This window comes from Sinocyclocheilus rhinocerous, unplaced genomic scaffold, assembly GCF_001515625.1.
Source record: "Sinocyclocheilus rhinocerous isolate Xijiao unplaced genomic scaffold, SAMN03320098_v1.1 scaffold1474, whole genome shotgun sequence".
Taxonomy (NCBI): Eukaryota; Metazoa; Chordata; class Actinopteri; order Cypriniformes; family Cyprinidae; genus Sinocyclocheilus; species Sinocyclocheilus rhinocerous.
In genome coordinates this window covers 140,347-163,437 of record NW_015655412.1, presented here as the reverse complement: position 1 = coordinate 163,437, position 23,091 = coordinate 140,347, and the positions used below count along the sequence as shown (strand labels likewise).

At 41.4% G+C, this 23,091-nt stretch overlaps 1 protein-coding gene across 1 annotated transcript in view; it reads left to right on the top strand.

Moving 5' to 3' along the window:
- LOC107718261 (protein bassoon-like) overlaps positions 1-23,091 on the top strand; it is a 75,457-nt gene that overhangs the window by 40,953 nt on the left and 11,413 nt on the right. Inside the window, exons 3-8 of the mRNA XM_016525257.1 lie at positions 2,867-3,988; positions 10,174-10,238; positions 10,373-10,742; positions 11,129-17,800; positions 18,426-20,787; positions 21,227-22,053. Coding sequence (XP_016380743.1) covers positions 2,867-3,988; positions 10,174-10,238; positions 10,373-10,742; positions 11,129-17,800; positions 18,426-20,787; positions 21,227-22,053 — 11,418 coding nt within the window. The remainder of the gene's footprint in view (positions 1-2,866; positions 3,989-10,173; positions 10,239-10,372; positions 10,743-11,128; positions 17,801-18,425; positions 20,788-21,226; positions 22,054-23,091) is intronic.

Here is a 23,091-nt window from a genome sequence, read left to right as displayed (position 1 = left end):
TATAGTAATAATTTAGTACTTTCTCCTGTTTTATTGTTGGTTTCCTCTTTTCTGATCATTTGGAATGAGGATAAAAAGATTAAAAAAAAACAAAAAACATGCAAATAAATTCAAACATCAATTCAATATCTACTATTTCCTGAATATTATGAAATTCAAGATGGCCGCCTCTGATGACGTCATAATATGCAAATTAGACGAGTATATTTACACCCCACATAAACTTTCGGTCATGCCCAACATTTTTCTAATTTACAGTAGATCTCTATCTTTAAGCCAAGCTTTTGAAATCTTGATGTCAAAATCCAGCATTTTTCCCAAAAATCCCTGGCGCCTAAAGGGTTAACCTTAAACCACGTAAACTCATTGCATTACACCAAATACACCAAATAATGCTATTTTTAGCATCGTCATATGACCCCTTTAATTGCTAATTAAATGATCAAATACGCTGGCCAAAACTGTTTAAACTCTTCAAAATCATCCTGAAGTTATGTTCTGCTCTAGCTTTTGAAAAACTGCCTTTTTCCTGAAACTTGGTATTGTGGTACTGTGAATATTGTCGGTACCTCTATGATAAACGCTATGATAAATTACTTGTGGTGTCCTTTATTTGTGCACTGGATTGGATAAAACTGTCTGTTGAATGACTCAGTGTAAGTGTAATGTATATTGATAACTGAACTGAGCTTTTTAATGACATGGCCCACTCCAAACGATACTTAAATGAGTTTCGTGTTAAGAGCAGGCTAGTTAAAAAGGTAAAGGTTGTGACAAAGAATAATCAGACGTTCTCATTCTCTCCTGCTCTTTTTGCTTTATTCAGGCTGGCTGGAGGGGGAGGCCCACCATCAAGCCCAAAACTAGGCTATGGAACCGGTAGTGATCGAGGGCCAGGTGGTGACTTTGGCATGGGCGGCATTAAAGCAAGTGGAAACCCTTACAAAAAGCCAGTTCATGATGGACCTAGACATTCCCAGACTTCTTCTACACATCAATCTCAAATTCAAGCTTCATCAGGGGGCATGGGACCCAACCAAAGCCCTGGACAACATGCCTCCAGACGCAACCTCCAGGTGGACTTCAGCAGCAGTAGTGGTCGAACAGGCCGCTCACCGTCAGTGTCTCCCGATAGAGCTAGTGCACCAACTTCACCATACTCAGTACCCCAGATTGCACCGATGCCAAGCAGTAAGCTCTGTCCAGTTTGCAATACTACAGAGTTGACAAATTTTGATGGGTCACCAAACTTCAACAAGTGTACACAGTGCCACACTACAGTGTGCAACCAGTGCGGCTTCAACCCCAACCCACACCTTGCAGGGGTAAGAATTTTGAATAAATGGGATTCTTAGTAAATACTTGTTTATTCTTATTGAATATGTTTTAGTTTATGAAGATTATCTTCTAATACTCTTTTAGTTTAGCATGTGTGTTTTCTGTGGCATCCTCCTTTATTATGTTTTTCATTCAAATCATTGTCATTGACACTAAAATAAATACAATATGCAAAAGAACTTAAAGGGTTAGTTCACCCAAAAATAAAAATTAGCCTGTGTTTTACTCACCTTCGAGGCATCCTAGGTGTATATGACTTTCTTATTTCAGACGAATCCAATCGGAGTTATATTAAAAATTGTCCTGGCACTTCTATGCTCTATCATTGCAGTCGGCAAGTGTTTTTGTTCAACAGTCCAAGAGACGTTAAATAAAGCGCGCGCATCCATAATAAAACGTGCCTCACACAGCTCCGGGGCATGAATAAAAGCCTCCTGTATCGAATCCATGCGTTTTTGTAAGAACAATATCCAGATTTCAAACGTAATAAACAGTTTTCTCTCACTTCCGGTATCGTACATGGAAGCCGTTCCGGCGAATGATGTAGGACGTATGCATCGCGTGCACCTCTGAGATATTCTAGTCTCGCGAGTTTGATTAGAGGTGCAAAGGAAGTTTCCTTAATTTAGCAAAGGAAAATCAGTCCCCTCTTGGCTTATATCAAACTCCAACATTTTTCTTTACAAATCCTCGGTTTGTACTTCTAATTCGTGACCGGCGTTTTGTTTTGTTCTCTCTCCGTGTTCGTCACTAATCACGCAATGTCGACGTCCTACGTCATCCGCCGGAACGGCGTCCGCGTACGACAGATACTGGAAGTGAGAGAAAAGTGTTTATTAAGTTTGAAATATGGATATTTTTCTTACAAAAATGCATAGATTCACTACAGGAGGACTTTATTCACCTCTCGGAGCCGTGTGAGGCACGTTTTTATTATGGATGCGCACACTTTATTTAACGTCTCTTGGACTGTTGAACAAAAACACCCGCCAACTGCAATGATAGAGCTTAGAAGTGCCAGGACAATTTTTAATATAACTCAGATTGGATTCGTACACCTAGGATGCCTCGAGGGTGAGTAAAACACAGGCTAATTTTCATTTTTGGGTGAACTAAACCTTTAAATATTAGATGGTGAATGATATAGATGGATAAATCTGAGTTTGAGGTGTTGAGCTGTTTGATCATCATACATAAGTCTGTAAGAAGTGCCCCGCAAGTCAATCGTACCTGTGGGAGATGCTGCAGGAAGCATGAGATGAAACTTCACCTGAATATCCTACTAAATTCACTGCTATAATGCAAAAGGTCTGCACAGTGAGAAGGTAGTGAAAAATGCAGTATTTATTTGAAATCAAAATAGTAAATTTTAATATTGTGTATTCACTGTAATTCTTAGACATTTAATGTGTCCTTGGTCAATTTTATTTTTCAAAAACCAAATTTGGAAATAAAAAGTGATACCAAGCTTTTATATTGAGTGTATATCTGTTGCTGAGTAATGCGCTAATATGTGTTTCTTCAACAGGTCAACGAGTGGCTCTGTTTAAACTGCCAGATGCAGCGGGCTTTGGGAATAGACATGACAACACCACGTTCTAAGAGTCAGCAGCAGATACATTCTCCTTCTCATCAACCTAAGGCTGACCCCATACCCAAGACCCAACCCTCAGCTCATCCCACGCCGCAGCTACAAACCCAAAACCAGACACCGATGAAAATTCAGCCTCAGCCTCAGACTCAAACCCAAGCTTTCCAGAAACAGATGGGTCCTACTGGACCTAACCAGACTGGACTTCACAGTGGGCCACAAACTAGTCTCCAGACACAAAAAGAACAACCACAAGCAGGAAATACACAATCAGGTTCCCAGTCAGGGCCCAAGAATACCCAGAGACAACGAGGCGAGGTATTGGGACCAAAAAGTCCAGAAAGGGTGGCCCAAACAGGCCGGATTCCTCATCCAGGGGCAGTGCCTTTACCTGGCTTAGCAAAGGCACAATCACAGTCTGATCTGGGGCGCAGCACTCCAGTACGGTTTGGAGGTCAACCCGATAAGACCCGAAGTGCTGGAAGCTCCCCGGCTCATCACCCAACATCCCACGAGGCTCCTCAAGATGGTTTAACTAAGCTGTTTGGTTTTGGGGCATCTCTTCTAAATCAGGCAAGCACCCTTATTTCTGTTGATCCTCTTCCTGGATCCTCACCGCACCCCTCGCCTGCCCGTAACCAGAGTGCCCAGGGGACAAAGGTGATTTTTAGTGATGCTAATGCTGGAGCTAGTGCTAAAACTAATGCAGGGCCACCCGGCACTGCCAAAACAGGCCCAGGCGGAGTGACATTCCCCAAAGGTCCTGGAGCCCATCTCCAAAAACAGCCTCTGCAGCAGCAGTCACCAGTGCATCATCAAAAAGGGCTGAAACAACAGCAGTCGCCGACACACCATCAAACAACACCGCAGCAGCAGCAGTCACCGCTAAAGCAGCCTCCACCTCAGCCAGTTAGTCAGAAACCAGACGTTACCTGCCCACTATGCAAGACTGCTTTCAATGTTGGAACAACAGATCCACCAAACTACAGGTCATGCACCCAATGTCATACAGAGGTGTGCAATCTTTGTGGTTTCAATCCCACACCACATCTGGTGGAGGTAAGGAGCTGCACAGATCTTACTCATATACTGAATGTAATGAACTATTCATATTCCTTTTTTTCACCCCTCTGAGAAGAACCTATTTCCTCTCTTAAATCTCACTTAAATCCTTGTTTCTCTCACTTAAATCCTTGTTTTTTTTTATCCTTGTCTCACTTAAATCCTTGTGAGAACAAAAGGTTTTGATTTTTTTTGTAATTCTAAGTGCCAACCAAATTCCTTTCAGAAAAAATATCATAAATACGTTTCATTCCACCTCTTTTTTTTATTAAAAATGAGCAGAAAGCAGCTTTTCATTTTCTGCTGGCAGTAATGTGCGTGGTGTGAATCATAGGTGATGTGTTCTTATGGAGTGAATTTTGTGCCAATATTCATCAAACAAATCCAGCGTTTTGTAATAAACACAATCTGCTTTGCAAAGAAAAACTCAACTTTCAAACAAACACAAAGTGATTTGCAAATACAAAACTCTATTTGAGAGAAAATGCAGAGGTTTGGACAAATATATGTATTGTGTGTTACAACTGTGAGACTCATTTGCCTTTTTATGAGGAAACTTGGCTTGATTTTCTCACAAATGCGTGCAGGCAGATTTTCTCACATGCGTCAAGGCAGATTTTCTCACAAATGCAATTGAGCAACTTTCTTTTCCAAAAACAGCAGATGGCGGTGTTGGTCAATTTACGCTAGTCTCCCGAGACCTGAAACCCTTGTTTACCTTTTCAGAGAATACAGCAGACCAACATGAGTGGGGAACAGGTGAGTTTTTGTCTTACTATATCTATAATTAACCATTTAGATGTTTTAACAAAGCGACCCTACTACAGTGTCAGTTAAATTCACAATAAGTGCTGTAAAGTTGTTAACATGATTGATTAGTTAAAAAATCAGTAGTGACATGGCTAAACATTTAACTAGGCAGTCTTTCCCTATAAAAACTGATCCATTCTCCGTACCTCTTATCCTCTGCTGGAGGAAAACAAAACTAGAGGTATTTCGTATTGCTTGGCGGGAAAGTACCCTATCCTAAAGAAAAGCATTAAAACTGCTAGATCTGATTACTTTTCGTCTCTTTTAGAAGAAAACAAACATAACCCCAGGTATATAATAAATATTAAATAAAAAGCGTCCCGCACGAACCTCTCCCTCCGCCAGCAGGACCTCAATTTCAGACTCAGTAAAGTTTTTTTTTTCTTCTTCTTCTTTCTTTGTGCTCGTCATTCTCAAGCATAGCAATTCGGATATTGGTGTGTGCTCTTTTATATGGTAATGATATTAATTAGGGCGGAGATCTGACACCAGCCAGCTGCGCACAATTTCAAGATCATTTGTGATTTATAAATGTCACATCTGGAAGAGAGGCGTACGCACGTGTTTTTGTGCGCACGTTCATTTTCTCTGAATCGCACTTACGCACTTTTGAGAAATGATCTTAGAACAAATTTAGGACGGTTTATACACAACATTTTATAAATGAGGCCCCAGCTGTTTCGGGTCTCGGCAGACTTGTGTAAATTGACCGACAGCGCCATCTGCTGTTTTTGGAAAAGAAAGTTGCTCAATTGCATTTGTGAGAAAATCTGCCTTGACGCATGTGAGAAAATCTGCCTGCACGCATTTGAGAAAAAAACAAGCCAAGTTTACTCATAAAAAGGCAAATGAGTCTCACAGTTGTAACACACGATACATATATTTGTCCATACCTCTGCATTTTCTCTCAAATACAGTTTTGTATTTGCCAAGTCGAGTTTTTCTTTGCAAAGCAAATTGTGTTTATTTGCAAAACGCTGGATTTGTTTGATGAATATTGGCACAAAATTCGCTCCATATGTTTTGTGTTCACAGAGAGAGATTAGCAAGCTTTACAAGCTGCTAATGATAATGCATGTGTCATGTTCTTGTGTTATGATGTGAGCGAGCCCGGCTATAATCAGTTTTTCTAGATGACCTATCATGTGTCCATATGAGCAAGTGAAAGGATGTGGATATCAGACCTAACAGTATGTGCATGTGTGTGCAATGCTGGATTTAGGCATCTAGGCAGCTGCCCAGGGTGGCATTCAGAATGCTAATTTGTGCAATCAGGTTTACCCATCATTTACGCCCATTTACACGTCATGTGATTTCACCATTTGGGTCACCTAACTTTGTCAGAGTGGGCACCCCAATTCTAGTTCATGAACTAGACTGGCCACTGCTCTGTGAAGCCAGAGGTAGGGGAATTGGGGGAACAAAAATGACATTACATATTAATAAACAGTTCATACAGTATACAATTATTTTATTATTAAATTATTATTATTAAGCATCTTTTTAAAATGTATTACATACAATAGATTCTGACATTCTGGCATTCATATTTGTTTCTCTTCATTGGTTGGTATTCCCTACTTTTGTAAGTACCTAATAATAATAAATAAATGTAGTTCCTAAATGTAATGTCTGGATACATTTTAGCAACACTGTATTTGTAACACTTTGTAACAAGTAATTGTTAAACTGGTTGTATTGGCTGAATCTCTTTGCAGTGATTTTTAGTAACACTTTACTTAAAGCCTTTACATATAATGCATTATAAAGGTATTTATAATGTGTGCTGTAATGCATTATATCTTTTTTATAAATAATTATAACCAAAGTTAAAATGCATTGCAATATTAAGTTTGTTTGTCGTGTGTTTTAATGCATTATACTTTCTAAAGGTGTAGCAATGAATGAGATAAGTGTTATAATGTATTAAAACTGTGGTTACAAATATTCATGAGATCATACCATGCATTATAAGGTGCATTACAGGGCATAATTCATGCATTAAATCTACTTTTATAAAGCATTATATATAAAGGCTTTAAGTAAATGTTACGTACACTCTTAAAATAAAGGTTCTTTATTGGCATCAATGGTTCCACAAAGAACCTTTACCATCCATGGAACCTTTCCATTCCACAAAAGGTTCTTTACAGTGGAAAAAGGTTCTTTAGATTATTAAAATGTTCTTCACACTAAGAAAAAATGGTTCTTTTAAGAACTGTTCACTGAAAAGTTCTTTAGGGAACCAGAACGGGTTTTTCTATGGTATCGCTGTGAAAACCCCTTTTGGAACCTTTAAAAGTGTAATTTTTTCACACCTTCTCAGCATGTCTTATAATGTGTGCCATGCTTGTAAGAGATCGCTTGGCAGAAAGAGGAATGCTTCTTGCGTACTGGCAGCTGGTCTGCTCAAAAGACATTGAAACTGAATCTGCAGATGCACTCTGTCTGTCTCGCATTGCATGACGCATGTGTTATTGGGTAAAAGGAGTGATCCAGGCTTCTTTGTATTTTGTTCTCTTTTCTTGAATTCTTGGAAACATATACCTCTCTCACGGTAAGATCTGTACCTCATGTAGACCTCAATGTGGAGGATGTGCTTGTAATTGGTAAACAGTTTTCTTTTGATAATGATGTGCCAGCTTCATGAACAAACAAGCCTGTTGTAATCATTATGAACAAAAAAATGTGGCCAGTCAACTGATTTGAGAATAGGTTTGGAAGAGTAATATTGGACATGAAAAGTGCATTATTGTTAAATGGAATAAAGAAGAATTAAAAAAAAATTTTTAGGAACATAAATGGAAACCTTTTAAATCTTGAACTGTATGACAAAGAATAAACGAACCTTTAAAAAACAGTTACTAGCACACATGCTGAAACAACCGAGTTTACAGACAATAATGATATGAGCTAAATGAGCAAAAATAGATGCAATGGAGGAAATGTGTCAGGCATTATGTCTGTGAGATTCACTCAATTTCAACTGAGACTGATGAACTTTTGCTTTCAACAGTGACAGAGGAGCAGCTAGAAGAGGGATTGATCCTTAGTTCTATGACTCCAGAGTTTGGCATAAACTGACCCTAACAAAAAAGAGAGAAAGGTTTCTGTTAGTCCTGTTTTGATGAAGAGAGCTCTTGTAGACGCATTTACATTGACATTCTGAATGTTTATAGTAACATTTGATAAACTGGTCTTAACTTATTGATGTTGATTTATCTACTTGAAAGTGTGAACCCTGAGATTATTATTATTTATAAGGTAAATGTCTGCAGTTTCACGCTCGCTTGCTTGGAGTCTCTCCAGTGAAGTATCAATCATACCTGAAGCCAGACACATCAAAAGAAGGTCAAATCTGCTCTGATCAATTCAATGGTTTTCCCACAACAAGTTATCTGCAAAACCTCGGCAGCATGGCATAAGCCAACTGTGGAAATTCCCATCATACATTTTAAATTTACTGCAGGTGCATAGTAAATCAGTGCCGGTGTCCTGACATTTTATCCCACCCATCAGATCGTCCTACCAGAACTGATTGCACTGTATTTTATATATACTCATTTTCTATCTTTAACTGTTTTAAATTCATTTTAAATCAAATTTTTAATCATTTTAAAAGTTTTTAAATTCCTTGTTTTATTGTTGTTTTTTTAATGATTATTTTACTTCCTTCTATGTAAAGCACTTTGAATTACCATTGTGTATGAAATGTGCTATATAAATAACCTTGCCTTGCCTTGCCTTGCCTTACCAGGGCTTACTGGGCATGCACACATCAATATTGCATTCTTTTTCTCAAGCTGAACAACAATATTTAATGTATTTGTATTACTGTAAGGGGTAGGTGTAGACGTTAATAAAACAATCTAATAGGTAGAAAAGATTATTTATTGTTTGTTTCCGGCCATAGCTGTATCCCTTCTAGCCACAACCGCGAATAACACATAATTACTGTATTTGCATTACTGTTTATGGTTGTGGTAGGTGTAGTCGTTAATAAACCATAATTTGACAGGTAGCATTTTTTGTTGTCGCATTGTACTACATACTGTTTTAATGGGAGGTAGCAAAATCTGACAGGGTAGCACAAATCGACACCGGTCCTGGCCTTTTGGGAGCCCTAAGCTTAACTTTGTGTTGGGGCCCCCATATATACTGTAACATGCAAAATCATCCCCTTACTCCATGCTTAGATCTGTTGTGAGCAGAAAAAATGCACATATGAACATCATTTTGATGTTTTATGCATTCCAAATGCATCAGTGCTTTGAGAGAAAGAGTGCCAGTAAATTTTAAGTATCAGGGCCATACAAGATGCAGTGTTAGACACATACTGAACCCTAGGCCTATGTCGCTCGATTGTTTGACTGTATTTGCATAGCAGCTTCATTCATCTGAACTACAGGAATATATTAAACAAAATAAAATCCCCCACAATACAAAGACATGCTAGGCCGGTCAACTGGAGACTGTAAATTGACCACACTTGTGAATAAGTTTATGAGTGTGTCATCCCTTGTTTTCCTTCCTATGGCTCGAGATTCTGAGATATGCTCCAGAATCCATGCAACCCTACATAGTACAAGCGGTTTGAAAAATGGATTTCATATATTTTAGCCAAATTTGCTTTACTGTCCATGTTGTGAGTAACCACTTAACCTTGTTGACAGAGATATCACAAACATTTCTGAAAACATGTTCTGATAATTAAACTATCCCTGTACAATTTTGTTCATTTACACTGCCAGAGAATTCTTGCATGCTGTGCTTTCATTCACACACATCCTAGACATTCTTATATGCTAAATGACATTGCAGTGAACTCATTAAGAAGGTACACTGAATCTGGCTCGGTTCACACAAATTTGATGACAATTGCTGAATCAAAGCCAGTTTCTTTTTTTTTTCTTTTTCTTTTTCTAAATGTTTTTTTTTAATTATTATTTGAATTTAATTGAATAACCATGATAGTCCTAATTTGAATAGAAAAGAGGTACATTAATTTAGAAAAGAATGACTTAATTTAAATATGTAAGGACATGCAACTTCTTAGTGAATATTTTCTTACTGTATATTTCTTCTCTATAGTTGCATGAAATGAAAATTCACCTGATTTTGTTAATGTATGTTATAGACCTTGTGAACGATTCATCCATACAGTATATACTCCATATATAGTGTTTAATCAGAATAACTCAATCTTTCTTTGTAAAGTCTTGTCTCTAATGCTGTATGCCAGACTTCTCCAGTTATTTAGTTTGCTTAAAGCCTGCCTTGACTGCAAACTTGCATTTATTTTTGAGTGCAGTCCCCATGGTTTTCTTTCTTTCTTTTTTTTTTTTTTTTTTGATAATCTGTTACACTCGGAGTGGTCTCAGCCAAGGAAGGCCATGACATTCACAAGAGCACAGGAGAAGCGAAAACGGTCCCCATGGTTTTTTTTTTTTTTTTTTTTTTTTTTTTTTTTGATAATCTGTTACACTCGGATGTACAATACAGAACACAATATGGAAGAAACTGTTATCAAAAAACATTCACTGAATAATTTATTCATTCTTCATCACCCAGCCGTCAACCAGCGGGTTCACCTCGGCATCAACAACTTTCCAGCAAGCAGCAGCAAGGGCTTCAGACAATGTCATCACAGCAGAAACCTCCTGTTTCTCAACAGAGTGATTTCTCTTCCCCCATAGCCAGACCAGCAAGCGATATAAAAACTTTTACACAGCCTGTTACAGCTACAAAACCTCCTGTGTCTACCACTGCTGCATTTGCTGGTAAAGAAGAGAGGAAGGAAACTGCACCCAAACTAGATAAAGGGCCTGACCCTGGTGATAGAGACAATAAACCAACTCAAAAGAGAGGAACAACAGAGTCAATACAGACGCCTTCTAAAGATGAAAAGAAAGAATTACAGAGTATTACCAAATACTATGAGGTAAGCCATCGGGTCATAGTAATTTACCCATCATCTTTGCAAATTATAAATTTACGTAAATAAGGAGTGTAAGAAATGTTTTTGAAAATTTGTTAATCTTAAACATTTTAAAAATTAAAATAGCTTTCACAAAGAGGCCAAAGTGAACATGCATATCTTTTCAATGCTTGTTACATTGTATTATCAGATTTTCAATGAACCAGGCGAATGTTTTTTTTAATTAATAAAGAGAGGGCTCAGTGCACTAATTGATGGAGTATCACTCATCCCAAGGAAGGTGTAGTTTTTAAAATCTAGTCAGCTGTTTGTGCTTGATTTTATGGTGTGAACTGTCTAAGTGTATTTGTATTTGTAAATTTGTATTTATGTGTTTTTTGGTCTCCTAGGAAACCAGCAAGACAAACAGCAATCATGACCTATCACGAAGTCCACAGAGTTTGAGTGATACTGGCTATTCCTCGGATGGAATCTCCAGTTCACATAGTGAAATTACTGGCCTTATCCAGGAGGAAGAGCTAAAAATGAGCGAGAGAGGTCTGACTGGACACCATACACCACCAAGTCCATCTGAGCTGATTAAGCTGGAGAGCTCCATGCGACCTCTTCTAGAGTCTAAATTTTCATCTGAAGGGGAAAGAGCACAGGACAAGAAGCGTGGAAAACAGCAACATGGTGACATCAGGAAACATCAGTCTCGCTCAATATCAATTAGTCCAGAGGAATATGACTCAGATGAGGACTTTGAAGGCATTATGGAAGAGGAGGAAGATCCAGCTGAGGAAGAGCTTAGAGCAATTGCTGCTTTAGGGGATAACAGTAGCCATAAAAAAAGAAATTTAGAACCTGAAGAGATTACCGATGAGGAGTTTATGAGAAGGCAAATTATGGAGATGAGTGCTGATGAGGAGAATGAGGATGAAGATGAAGAAGAGGAAATGGAAGAAGAGGATGATGATGAGGATGAAGGCTATGGCTACAAAAAGCTAAAAAAGACTCAAAAGCACATCAGTGACTCAGGAAAAGAAAAGCGCCGTCTAACTTATCACTCTAGTAGCTTTGAGGAGGATAGTAAAACAACTAGTGATGTATACAAAGGATCAGCTGAAGAGGACCTCATGGCCTCGCAAGGAGGCTTACGCAGATTTAAGACCATAGAATTGAACAACACTAACAGTTATAGTCGAGACATGGAGTTAAACAATGACAATGACCTGAGTCTCGACCGAGAGCCTGAGCTGGAGATGGAAAGCCTCACTGGTTCTCCAGAAGAACAGTCAAGAGGGGAATATTCCTCCACCCTCCCACCAACCACCTCTAGCTATACCTCAGGGATATCCCCTACTTCCATATCATCCATGGAAGATGACAGTGACAGTAGTCCTAGTCGAAGGCAGCAGCTGGAGGAGGCAAAGCAGCAGAGGAAGGCCAGACATCGCTCCCATGGCCCTCTCCTTCCTACCATTGAGGATTCCTCAGAAGAAGACGAATTGAGGGAAGAAGAAGAACTTCTAAGGGAGCAGGAAAAGATGAGAGAAGTGGAGCAGCAGAGAATACGAAGCACTGTCCGGAAAACGAAACGTGACAAAGAAGAGCTAAGAGCACAAAGGCGCAGAGAACGATCCAAGACTCCCCCAAGCAATCTATCCCCCATTGAGGATGCTTCGCCAACAGAGGAGCTAAGACAGGCAGCCGAGATGGAGGAACTCCACCGGTCCTCTTGCTCAGAATACTCTCCTTCAGCTGACTCAGATGCTGAGGGCTATGAAATTTCATCAAAGCTGTACAAATCTGGTAGTGAGTATAACCTACCAACCTATATGTCACTTTATTCTCCTACTGAAAAACCACAAACTACATCATCTACAGCTGCTATAACAACTTCCTCTAGTGGCAAACAATTAAAAAGTGCAGAAGAAGTATATGAAGAAATGATGAGGAAAGCAGAGATGTTGCAGAAACAACAAAAGCAGCAGACACAGCAGCAATCAGGCTCAGGTCTGATTTTACAACAGTACAGCACAACCACCTATCAAGAGTCAGACATTAGAAATAGACAAGATATTGAGGATGAATATGATTATCCTGATCAAGATGATCTCCACTATGAGAATGAGGAGACAGTAGATATCAATGAAGAGATCCGACAGACCTCACAAAACATTTCAAAACAGCTTGATGACCAAATGGAGATGGATGTGTCCTATTCAGAAAAGCAGTTATTAGATACAGGCTCAGCCTTTGCTAAGTTACTGGAACAAAGCAACGCTTTACTGACTCCTGGCACAAGTCCCACCCAGCTCTCAGCACCAGTATCATTTGCTGAAACTGGGACAGGAGGACGGATACCTGATGTCAGAGTAACACAACATTTTTCAAAAGATGGGTCCAAAGATAGACTTAGAAATCAAACTGGTAAAAATGGTATTACACCAACAGTTGCTGCCACAACTATTGCTGCTTATGGAGTGTATGCCAGGGATACTGTCACTGTCTCTCATACTAGTGCCAGTCAAACAGTGTCCACCACACAACCCAACTTAAAAGATTGGCAAACTACCACAACCACCGCTGGTGTTTCAAATGTGTCTCATAAAATAGCTGCAATCACTCAAGCTTACAACCAAAGAGAAAGTGCTGCAAGGAAAATGGCAATCAGCAAAGGAGTCCAAATGAGGGATAATTCAACATCATCAGAAACTATAATTGAATCTGGCCCAAGTTCAGTTAGGTGTTATACTTACCATGAAAGGAGTCCACCTCTTTCTCCCACTTCATCTCCTCTTCATAGTCCAACAAGATCTCTGTCTAGGAGAACAGCTGACCTTTCAACTCAAACGTTTAGCCCTTCAATGTTAGCTTCTTCAGGGAATGCTTCTCACACCACTTTGGTTATGGCACAGGGTACTCAGACTTCACATGGGGCTGTTTCACCCAGCCTTTTCAGACAGCAGTCTTCTCAAGATACCTATTTTATTGTTAGAACAGAGGAGCTTGAGCCCACTAGTCCACCAAAGTCAGTTACAGTTAACACAGCAACATCTCCTCTGTCTTCACCAACAAGATTTAGCCGCCAATCAACATTTGATGCCTACTCACCTCCTGTCAGCCCTCCTGATACTCCACCACATCAATTATCACCCCAACATGGTTTCTACAAAAACTATGGAGCTGAAAAAATTAATGTCGGAACTAGCATTGTCACCACTGCTAGCATGTATACACGTGGATCACTGTCAATGGAAAACATATCACTTTGTCGGATTTCGACAGTTCCTGGTACTTCAAGAATTGAGCAAGGACAAAGGTTACAGAGTGGAAGTGTAGTAGATCTACGAACTGGAATAAAGCCAACACCAATTATTATGACTGACCAAGGAATGGACTTGACTTCCTTAGCCACAGAATCTCGAAAATATTCTGGGTCTGTTGAAGGAAGCCCCATTCGTCAATCCACAACTATTCAGCCCTTAATAATGAACCTGAATACGCAGGAGCAGCTGCATGTTGTGACATCAACAGCAACAACTGTCAGTGTTACTGTAGCTGCATCTATGTTCATTTCCCAGCCTAAGCACCCTGTGCTGTATTGTGATCCTCTTGAAAACAGATTTGATTTGGGCAAAGATATGGGAACAGTAGTTTGCCTGGCACCAAATAAGCCACCACCAGTTGATCCATCCATACCAAAGATCGATGCTAAGCTGGAAGACCTGAGTATCCAGCAGCAGCAGTTACTTAAACAGCAGCAGAAGCTTCAAGATCAACAACAACTTCTTGAGCAGCAGCTTCAACAACATCATCAGCTTCAACAACAACAAGCTGCCTCTTTTGCAAAGTTGAACTTGTCTAGCCAACTACCTCTATTCAAAAAGGATATGCTTGTCACTCAAAAAAGCACTGCCACTGAGGTCAATGTCATCTCGCCGGGTATGACATCTGAGGTTTATAGTGTTGGAGGTCCACTTGAGTTAAGGGGAAAGCAAGCAGAGACAAGTATCATTAATCTAACAAATGTCAAGCCTCATGGGATGATGGTCCAGATAGATGGCACTGCACAAGGAGCCACTATAACACAACTAATCAAACCAGAGGAAGGCCAGGATGCAATGAATTTAACAGGGCAAATAAAATCAGAAAATCAAGTAACTTGTTGTGATATGGTATATAACTTGCCATTTGGCGGCAGCTGTGTGGGTGGTCCATTCTCCCAGAAACCAGTCACAGATGAGACTTCTAAGCCATCATCAAGAGCACCTTCCTCACTACCACAGCTCTATCAACAACATGGTTTACGGCAAGATGGGCAGACATACCAAGATTACACAATTAAATCATACACATTGCCTCTCCCTGGACGACTACAACCATCAATGTCTGAAACAAACCTTGCAGAGACAGGGTTGTCATCATATTCAGCGAAGCTTGATCCCCAATTTCATGCCTCTGGGGAATTATTCACAGACACAGTAAAGGATGGCTATGATGGAGGGTACCTTGGAATCGGGCTTCAGTATGGCTCCTACACAGATCTTCGTCAGGGTGATGTTGCAGATCTTCCAATTAGAAGGTACAGCTCCCTGACCAACATCAGCTCAGATTATGGATATTTCTCAGGTGATTTTGCAGAATCTAATCTTGCCCAATACAGTGCTACAACTGCCAGAGAGATAAGTCGCATGTGTGCAGCCCTTAACTCCATAGATAGATATAGTAGTAACCCTGACATACTACAGCTGGGCACCGGAAGAAGTAGTGGTCCACCTAGTAGAATTAGTCTGCCCCAAAGTCACAGACCTGGTTTCAAGTACAGCCCAGATGGAAAGCCTCTTTCCCACAGTCAAGCGCTAACTGATCTAATCAATGCAAGACAAGCCAGTCTTCGAGCTATGTATCCATCAGCTATTAGATCAGCTGACGGCATGATCTATTCAACTATAAACACACCAATTGCATCAACAGTTCCAATAACTACCCAACCTGCACCTGTGCTACGGCCTTTATTAAGCGGGGTATATAGACCTTATCCTACACCAAATATGACACCAATACCCCTGGCAAGCCTAACTAGACTGCCACTAGATCGAAGGACTGGGCAGGCACCTTTCCAATGTTCTACACCTAATCCTCTCCCTGTTACAACATCTACAAAAGTTTCTGAGTCTCTAGCTATCACAACAGTTCAAGATGCCCCATTGTACCTTGGTAAGTCTCCAGTAAGCCTAACAGTAGCTGGAACAGTAACACAACCAATTCAGCCTTCTTCTGTACCTGCTGGTCCTATCACATCAGCACCTATTTCAACACCAATGGCCATGGCAATGAGCCAACCTTATATCCAGTTGCAACCAATAAATCTATCTCAGCCCCACCTTCAGGCCAAGTCCACTGCCCAGCCTCCTATACAACACCAACTACCAGTGCAAGGTCATCCTATTGCTTCCAAAACACAGCCACCCCCATCATCTCAAGGAGGTAGAACCACTGCTGCTGCTATCAGAAGTATTGCTCCAAACCAAGAAAAAGGAACAGAGGAAAGACTGCATCAACAGCAGGAAGAGCTTTTGCAGCTTGAGAGAGAAAGAGTAGAACTGGAAAAATTGCGACAGCTAAGGCTTCAGGAGGAGCTTGAGCGGGAGCGTGCAGAACTGCAGAGGAATAGAGAAAAAGAGCAGATGCTAGTGCAGCGAGAAATTCAGGAATTGCAGACTATAAAGCATCAAGTTTTGCAGCAACAACAAGCTGAGAGAGAAAGCCAGTTGGTCCTACAGAGAGAGCAATTAGCTCAACAAAAACAGCAGCTTGAGCAGATACAATCTTTGCAACAACAGTTACAGCAGCAGCTTGAAGAACAAAAGAGACAAAAGACTGCCACACCTATTGCTGCAGCCAGTGCAAATACTCAAATCCTCAGTGATCAATCTGGCAGAATATTTCAGCCACAGGAATTGGCCACTGATATGTTGTATAGTGATGTTCAGGTTTATTTAAGACCACTACCAAATTCTACATCAGAGATATGCTTGAGAAATAGTGAAAATCAGACAGAAATCAGGTCCATGCGTAAACAAAGATCAATGCCTCGACTGCAAGATGGAAATGATGGAGAAGTGGCAATGTTTTCCTTGCCCCAAAGGCTTGTAGACTGCAGTGTGCAAACTGATGATGAAGATGGAGAGGAGAGGTACCTGGTATCAAGAAGACGACGGACTAGGCGCAGTGTGGACTGCAGTGTTCAGACAGATGATGATGAAGACAAGGCAGAGTGGGAGCAGCCAGTTAGACGTAGACGTTCCCGTTACACAAGACATTCTGGTGAATCTGGTGTAGACCATAAATCTGAAGCACCTCCTTTTACCACTTCAGCTGCTAAGACAGCATCTTCCAGCATTGCCATCCAGACAATTCGAGACTGTTCTTGCCAAACTGAGACAGAGCAGCTGGTTAGAGTATCTCCAAGCATACATGTCACCATGCCAGACCCCAGCAAGGTTGAAATTGTCCACTATATTTCTGGTCCTGAGAGAACACAGAATGGTCAAAGCTTAGCTTGCCAAACTGACCCCGAGACACAGTCTCAAAGCATAGTTATTCCACAGATTAGCATTGCTACCACTGTCAGTCCCACAAGTGTCCAGTTAGTTGGTTCTGCAGATCCACTCTCTCCAGGTCAACAGAGTGCTGTGAAGTTTGGGAGGCGGAGACCTGATCCTTTGGAGTTTGGCTACCAGCAGCATCACCTGCATAATGAGTCTTTGTCCAGCTTGATCCGGCAACAACCTAAATCTCCACAGGTGCTGTATTCTCCTGTTTCTCCTCTTTCTTCTCCACAACGCATCATAGAAACATCATTCTCTTCTAGTGAGAGGCTGAATAAAGCACATGTCAACCCGCAGCAGAAGTCCTGTATTGCTGAGACATCACAGAGACATCAGGCCCTTCCCCGCCCAATGAAGAATATTCAGAGATCTATGTCAGACCCTAAGCCTCTCAGCCCAACTACAGATGAAAATACCAAGGCTAGGATTTCACTTTATCAACAGCAAGTCCTTCAGAGTCAGGTATGGATAATTCAGTATCTCTTTGATTTTAAACTTGCACTGGCTTACTACAAAGGACAATATGAACTTGTTAGAACAGTATGACTGTTTCCATAGTTTATATATTGCATATACAGACAGTTGAATTATTTCTTGACTATAAGGTTGCAATGTGATATGAAGTATTCTGTCTGTGTTTGCAAGCCTGAGATGCTAAGAAATGGCCAGTTTTTATATCCCTTGGACTCTACTTTTTTCTTGTAAATTTTCTAGTAAAATTGGTGTTGATTGTTTTGATGTTGTACAGTATTTAGAAAGTACATTCTAATGTTTTCACATGTCTTGTGATGAATAAATTACTGTTTGTCTGCTTGTGTCACAGACGGTTTCCTCTTGTTTTGAGAGAAATTGTATTGACTTGTCGTATATATGGCCATCAAGGCAAGATAATATACTTGGTCAGAATCACATCGATTTAGATAATAATCTTTATAGATGCATGCCCTTACAGTTTTCTATAACAATAAACCAGTAGTCTGAGCAATGCTAGTAGTTAAGTGTGAAACTCTAATATATAACATTGTATTGTCCTCTGTATTTCATGGTCCTGGCTCTTTCACTCTTCCTGGACCCTGTGTCATTGCAGCTGGCAGCCCTGCAGCAGAGCTCCCTGCTAAGGAAGGTGAAGAGGACCTTGCCCAGCCCCCCACCAGAGGAGACTCATCTGCCTATGGTCACCCCTAACCTATCCCACATGCTTGTGCCCTCTCTGCCCTCTCTGAAAGGGGGTTCTCGTTTAGCTGCAAAGGCTAGTCTACTTAAGGACTTGACCCATGAGCTGAAGGCTGTTGAACAGGAATCTACAAAGCTACGTAAGCAGCAGGCTGAGTTGGAGGAGGAAGAAAAGGAAATTGATGCCAAGCTTAGATACCTGGAGTTGGGCATCACACAGCGAAAAGAAACATTGGCAAAGGAAAGAGACAGGAGGGAGCTAGCATACCTGCGCTGCATGGGTGATTCGCGAGATTATATGTCAGACTCTGAACTCAACAATCTTCGCCTGACAGCTGGGGCCACATCCTTTGACAGCAATGGGCTAATGACAAGACCTAGCACGGCACCACTCAGCCAGTTTACCTGTGAGCTAAATACTGCTGCCCAGTTTCCCCCCACATCATCTTTTGTGTCGTACCAGTACCCCCAAAGTCTCCAAACGGCACCTACCCCACAGGCCTCTACACTGCAGAGCACAGGTTTCAACCAACCTCCCTATCCATCAGTAACCCAAGCTCAAGCTCTCCCCCAACCCACCCCCTTGCAGACTTATCCAACCCTATCTTATCATGTCCAAGGGCCATTTCCTTCCCAAGCCTTCCCACAGAACCAGCCTCCATATCCAGCAGACACTTCAGTGCCACCTCCAGCACAGCCAAGCCAACCAGGGTTTCAGCCTACCCTACCACCTACTGGTCCAGTCCCTTATCCAACCCACAGTACACCATACCCAAGCCAGGCACCCCCCTATCCGGTCAGTCAAGCGAACACTTATCAGCCACAGACAGACACTCTCACTTTTCACCAAAAGCCACGACAGACATCGCTTGCTGACCTTGAACACAAGATGCCCATAAATTATGAGGTTATAAGCAATCCTACAGTTGTAGTAACAACCACTGCCCAAGATATCACTTACAGCCAGTCTGGTTTGGGTCCATCTTATGGCCAATACAGTACAACTATGGCAAGCACTTATGGCCCCTACTCCTCATCTGTATCAAATACATATGGTGGGTCTTTAACAACCTCTGCAGCCTCGGGTTATGGGCCATACACAACAAACTCATCCAGTAGTTATGGGCAGTACACAACAACTATTGCAAATACTTATGGATATACAGTAACTACAGCTAGTTCCTATGGGCAATATAATACCATTGTTACAAATACATATGGGCAGACAACACTATCTGACCATACACACTCAATGGAGAGCCCCTCTATGTACACCAGTGAAGGCCTATACGGATCATCCAGCCTCGAGCAGAATGTCCCAAGGAACTATGTCATGATTGATGACATATGTGAACTCACCAAGGAAGGCATGGGCACTAGTTTAGACTCACATCGCAATGAGGGTCATGGACTATATGGGAGTGACGGACTTCACACTCGAGGGGGGAGCACCTTTGGCAGACCAGAGGATGAACGTGATGCAGATCTGTACGACCAGCATCATGGCAGGGGTAAGAGCACCTGCAACTACCAAGCACAAGGGGCACATACGCATGGCCGGGTAGTGGGAAGTAGTAGCATGGGTGGGGGATCATCATATTACTATGATGACTGCAGTCACTCAACACCTACATGGGCAGCCCAGAGGCACTCCTCAAAGAACCAGTGCCCTTCAGCCGTCATGTCCTCCAGGAGGAGCAAACATCGTAAACAAGGCATTGAGCAGAAGATATCCAAGTTTTCCCCAATTGAGGAGGCTCATGATGTGGAGGCTGATCTGGCCTCTTACACCATGAGCACCTCTACAACCAGTGGTTATGACTCAGGTTCCCATTACGATAAACTTCAGGATGGCATCTATGGGCTACGGAGTACTTACAGTCCACAACGGGGCTACTATAATGATGAACATCTCTATGGCTACGGCAGGTCCCGTTCAGCTGGTTATGGAATGGACAAAATCTCTCCCTGCGAGAGGGCCTACAGAAGCAGGTCATATGAACGGGACCGTATAGACCGGTCATACCACAGCAACTATGGCCACAGTGTGCGCCCTGCTTTGCATTCTCAAAATTCAGAAAAGGAGAACTCCCACCTCATGACAAAGCTCATGAGTGTTGGGAGGGCTTTCGGCTATCCATCAAATTCATATGGTTCAAGTCACTCTCTACCTGATGTGCAGGACCATATTCGAGACCTGCCCCGGACCCATGTCTACAAACCAGATGATATGTATATAATTGACGATATGCATTGTGCTGTTTCTGACAGCGAAGGTAATTGGGAGCTGAATGCCAGCGTTACTGCCCACTTAAAACATCCCCCACCCACCCAGAGAAAGAGAGTGAATAGCTGAAGTAAAGAAATGAAAACCAAGTGCATGCCCATGTTTTGTCTTCAGGCAATATGCAGCTTTCAATAAATCTGACCCTCAACGTTGTACTCAGTTCCAAAAACTGCATGAGTTGTTGTGTGGTCTCTTTATTTTTTTACCCACTCTTGTTTTTTTGGTGTCCCCCCCCCCCCAAAGGTGCTTCATTTGTGTGTACTGAGTTGTATGATATTGAATAGTTTTGACTTCCAAACCTTTAATGAAAAAAAAAAAATCTTATTTGAGGTCATTTTTATATGCTGGATATTGAGTTTGAATGCATTGCATGTTTTTTCTTTAAGTTTGTCTATTTTTGTTCTTCTTTTTCTTTTGCATGGTCTCAGTGTGCAATCCTCTTTCGCCATCAGACATGGAGATTGATTGTGATCTGCTTTTGGTTTCCAAAGCATACCATCTTGGTCAAGAGGAGACAGACTGGTTTGAGAAGCCTCGTGATGTTCGTGGTTCCCGTCACTATGGCAGCAGTGGTCATTCTGGGAGGCGAGGCCATGTCAAGCACACATACCATGATTATGATGAGCCACCAGAAGATCTTTGGCCACAAGATGATTATGGTCACACCAGCCAGATTTCCTCTAGAGAGCACCGCCATCACAGCAGTGGAAGTTCCGGTAGGCACTCCTCACGCCACTCAGATGAGCCTCGTTCCTCTCGATCATCACGTTCCTCAAAGGATCCATCTATGCGACATGACTCCCGCTCCTTGTCATCTTCAGGGAGGAGGGGAGAATCTCGTTCTCAGGGCTACCACTCATCAGATTATTCCCGTGACACCTCAGGCCACCACCATAGCTCCCGTTCTGGAAAACAATCCTCCCACCATCAAGGGTCCTCCAGCAGGAAGCAACAGGACCACCCCTCATCATCCAGACAGCCAGGATCTCTTGGGCCTGGACAGAAGGGTCCAAGTGGACCTTCAAGCTCAAGCAGGCAAGCTGTCTCTCAGCCACCTGTTGATGGGCAGCAAGGTCAGCGAACACAGCTTCAGCAGCAGGCACAGATATCAGCTGCCAGGCCAGGCTCTCAGACATCTGCCACAGGCACAACACAACCACAGTTAGTACAAGCCCAGCAACTGCAAGCTAAACCAGGCCAGACTGGTCCAAGTTCTCGACAACCCACCTCAGCAGCACAGACTTCCCCAGCTGTAGTAAGTAAATATTTTAAGATGTAAAGTGATTTAATTGAAAAGCCAAATTTTTTTAAAAAGTGGATTCTCCTATTCTAGATGTTCCTGAGCATGAACATTGTGGTTGAGATTTATTAAAGCTTGCAGGAAAGTGTCACAGACTTTTAAAGTATTTAATATTTAATCTTGTGTAGAATATTAAAAAATTTGATCTGTTTCATACATACCCTTCAATTTAAATATTTAAACATTTTCTCTGCATTTCTTAAGCCTATAGTTAGTCAGGTTGAGCCATTTTGGTAAGTAATGTAGCTTTTCAGAGCTTAAGGGTCCATTAGGAGCCAGTGTAAAGCAGTCTGAAGACTCGGATTACTGTGGCCAGGTTCTTTCCATCCATTTGTGCACCTGGTTTATTACAGGTCTTGCAAGGCAACATTGTATTGATGCTCCTCAAATATTCTGGTTCGTTTTTATGAAATATAAAATTTCTGCAATTAATGCCATTAAAATGTTTTGTAGATAATTTCCGTTTTAGCTGAGAAATTTAACATTAAAGTTTGAAAATCTCCCAATGATGTACATTGATAGAATGTGCTGCAGCATTCACAATGAAGCCAACATTATGTTTTGTATACTGAATTGTGATTGGTCTTATTTCTTACACGTGTTATCTTATTGAAATTTGATTGGTCTTGACTTTATTGCATGCATTTAAAGGGGTGGTTGATTGCGATTTCACTTTTTTAACGTTAGTTAGTGTGTAATGTTGCTGTTTGAGCATAAACAATATCTGCAAAGTTATGAAGCTGAAAGTTCAATGCAAACGGAGATACCATCTTTTAAAATTATGACAGATTAATGCCTACAAAAACGGCTCGTAGGGACTACAACGAGTTACTTCCTGGGATTGTGATGTCACAAACCCTGATAAACCCCGCCTCCGGGAACACGCAATGAAGGGGGCAAGGCCATGTTGCTGCTTTAGAGAAGAGGAAGAGAAAACTAGTGGTGCACGTAAAAATCTATTCATATATGAATCGCAATTCTGTCTTCTAACGA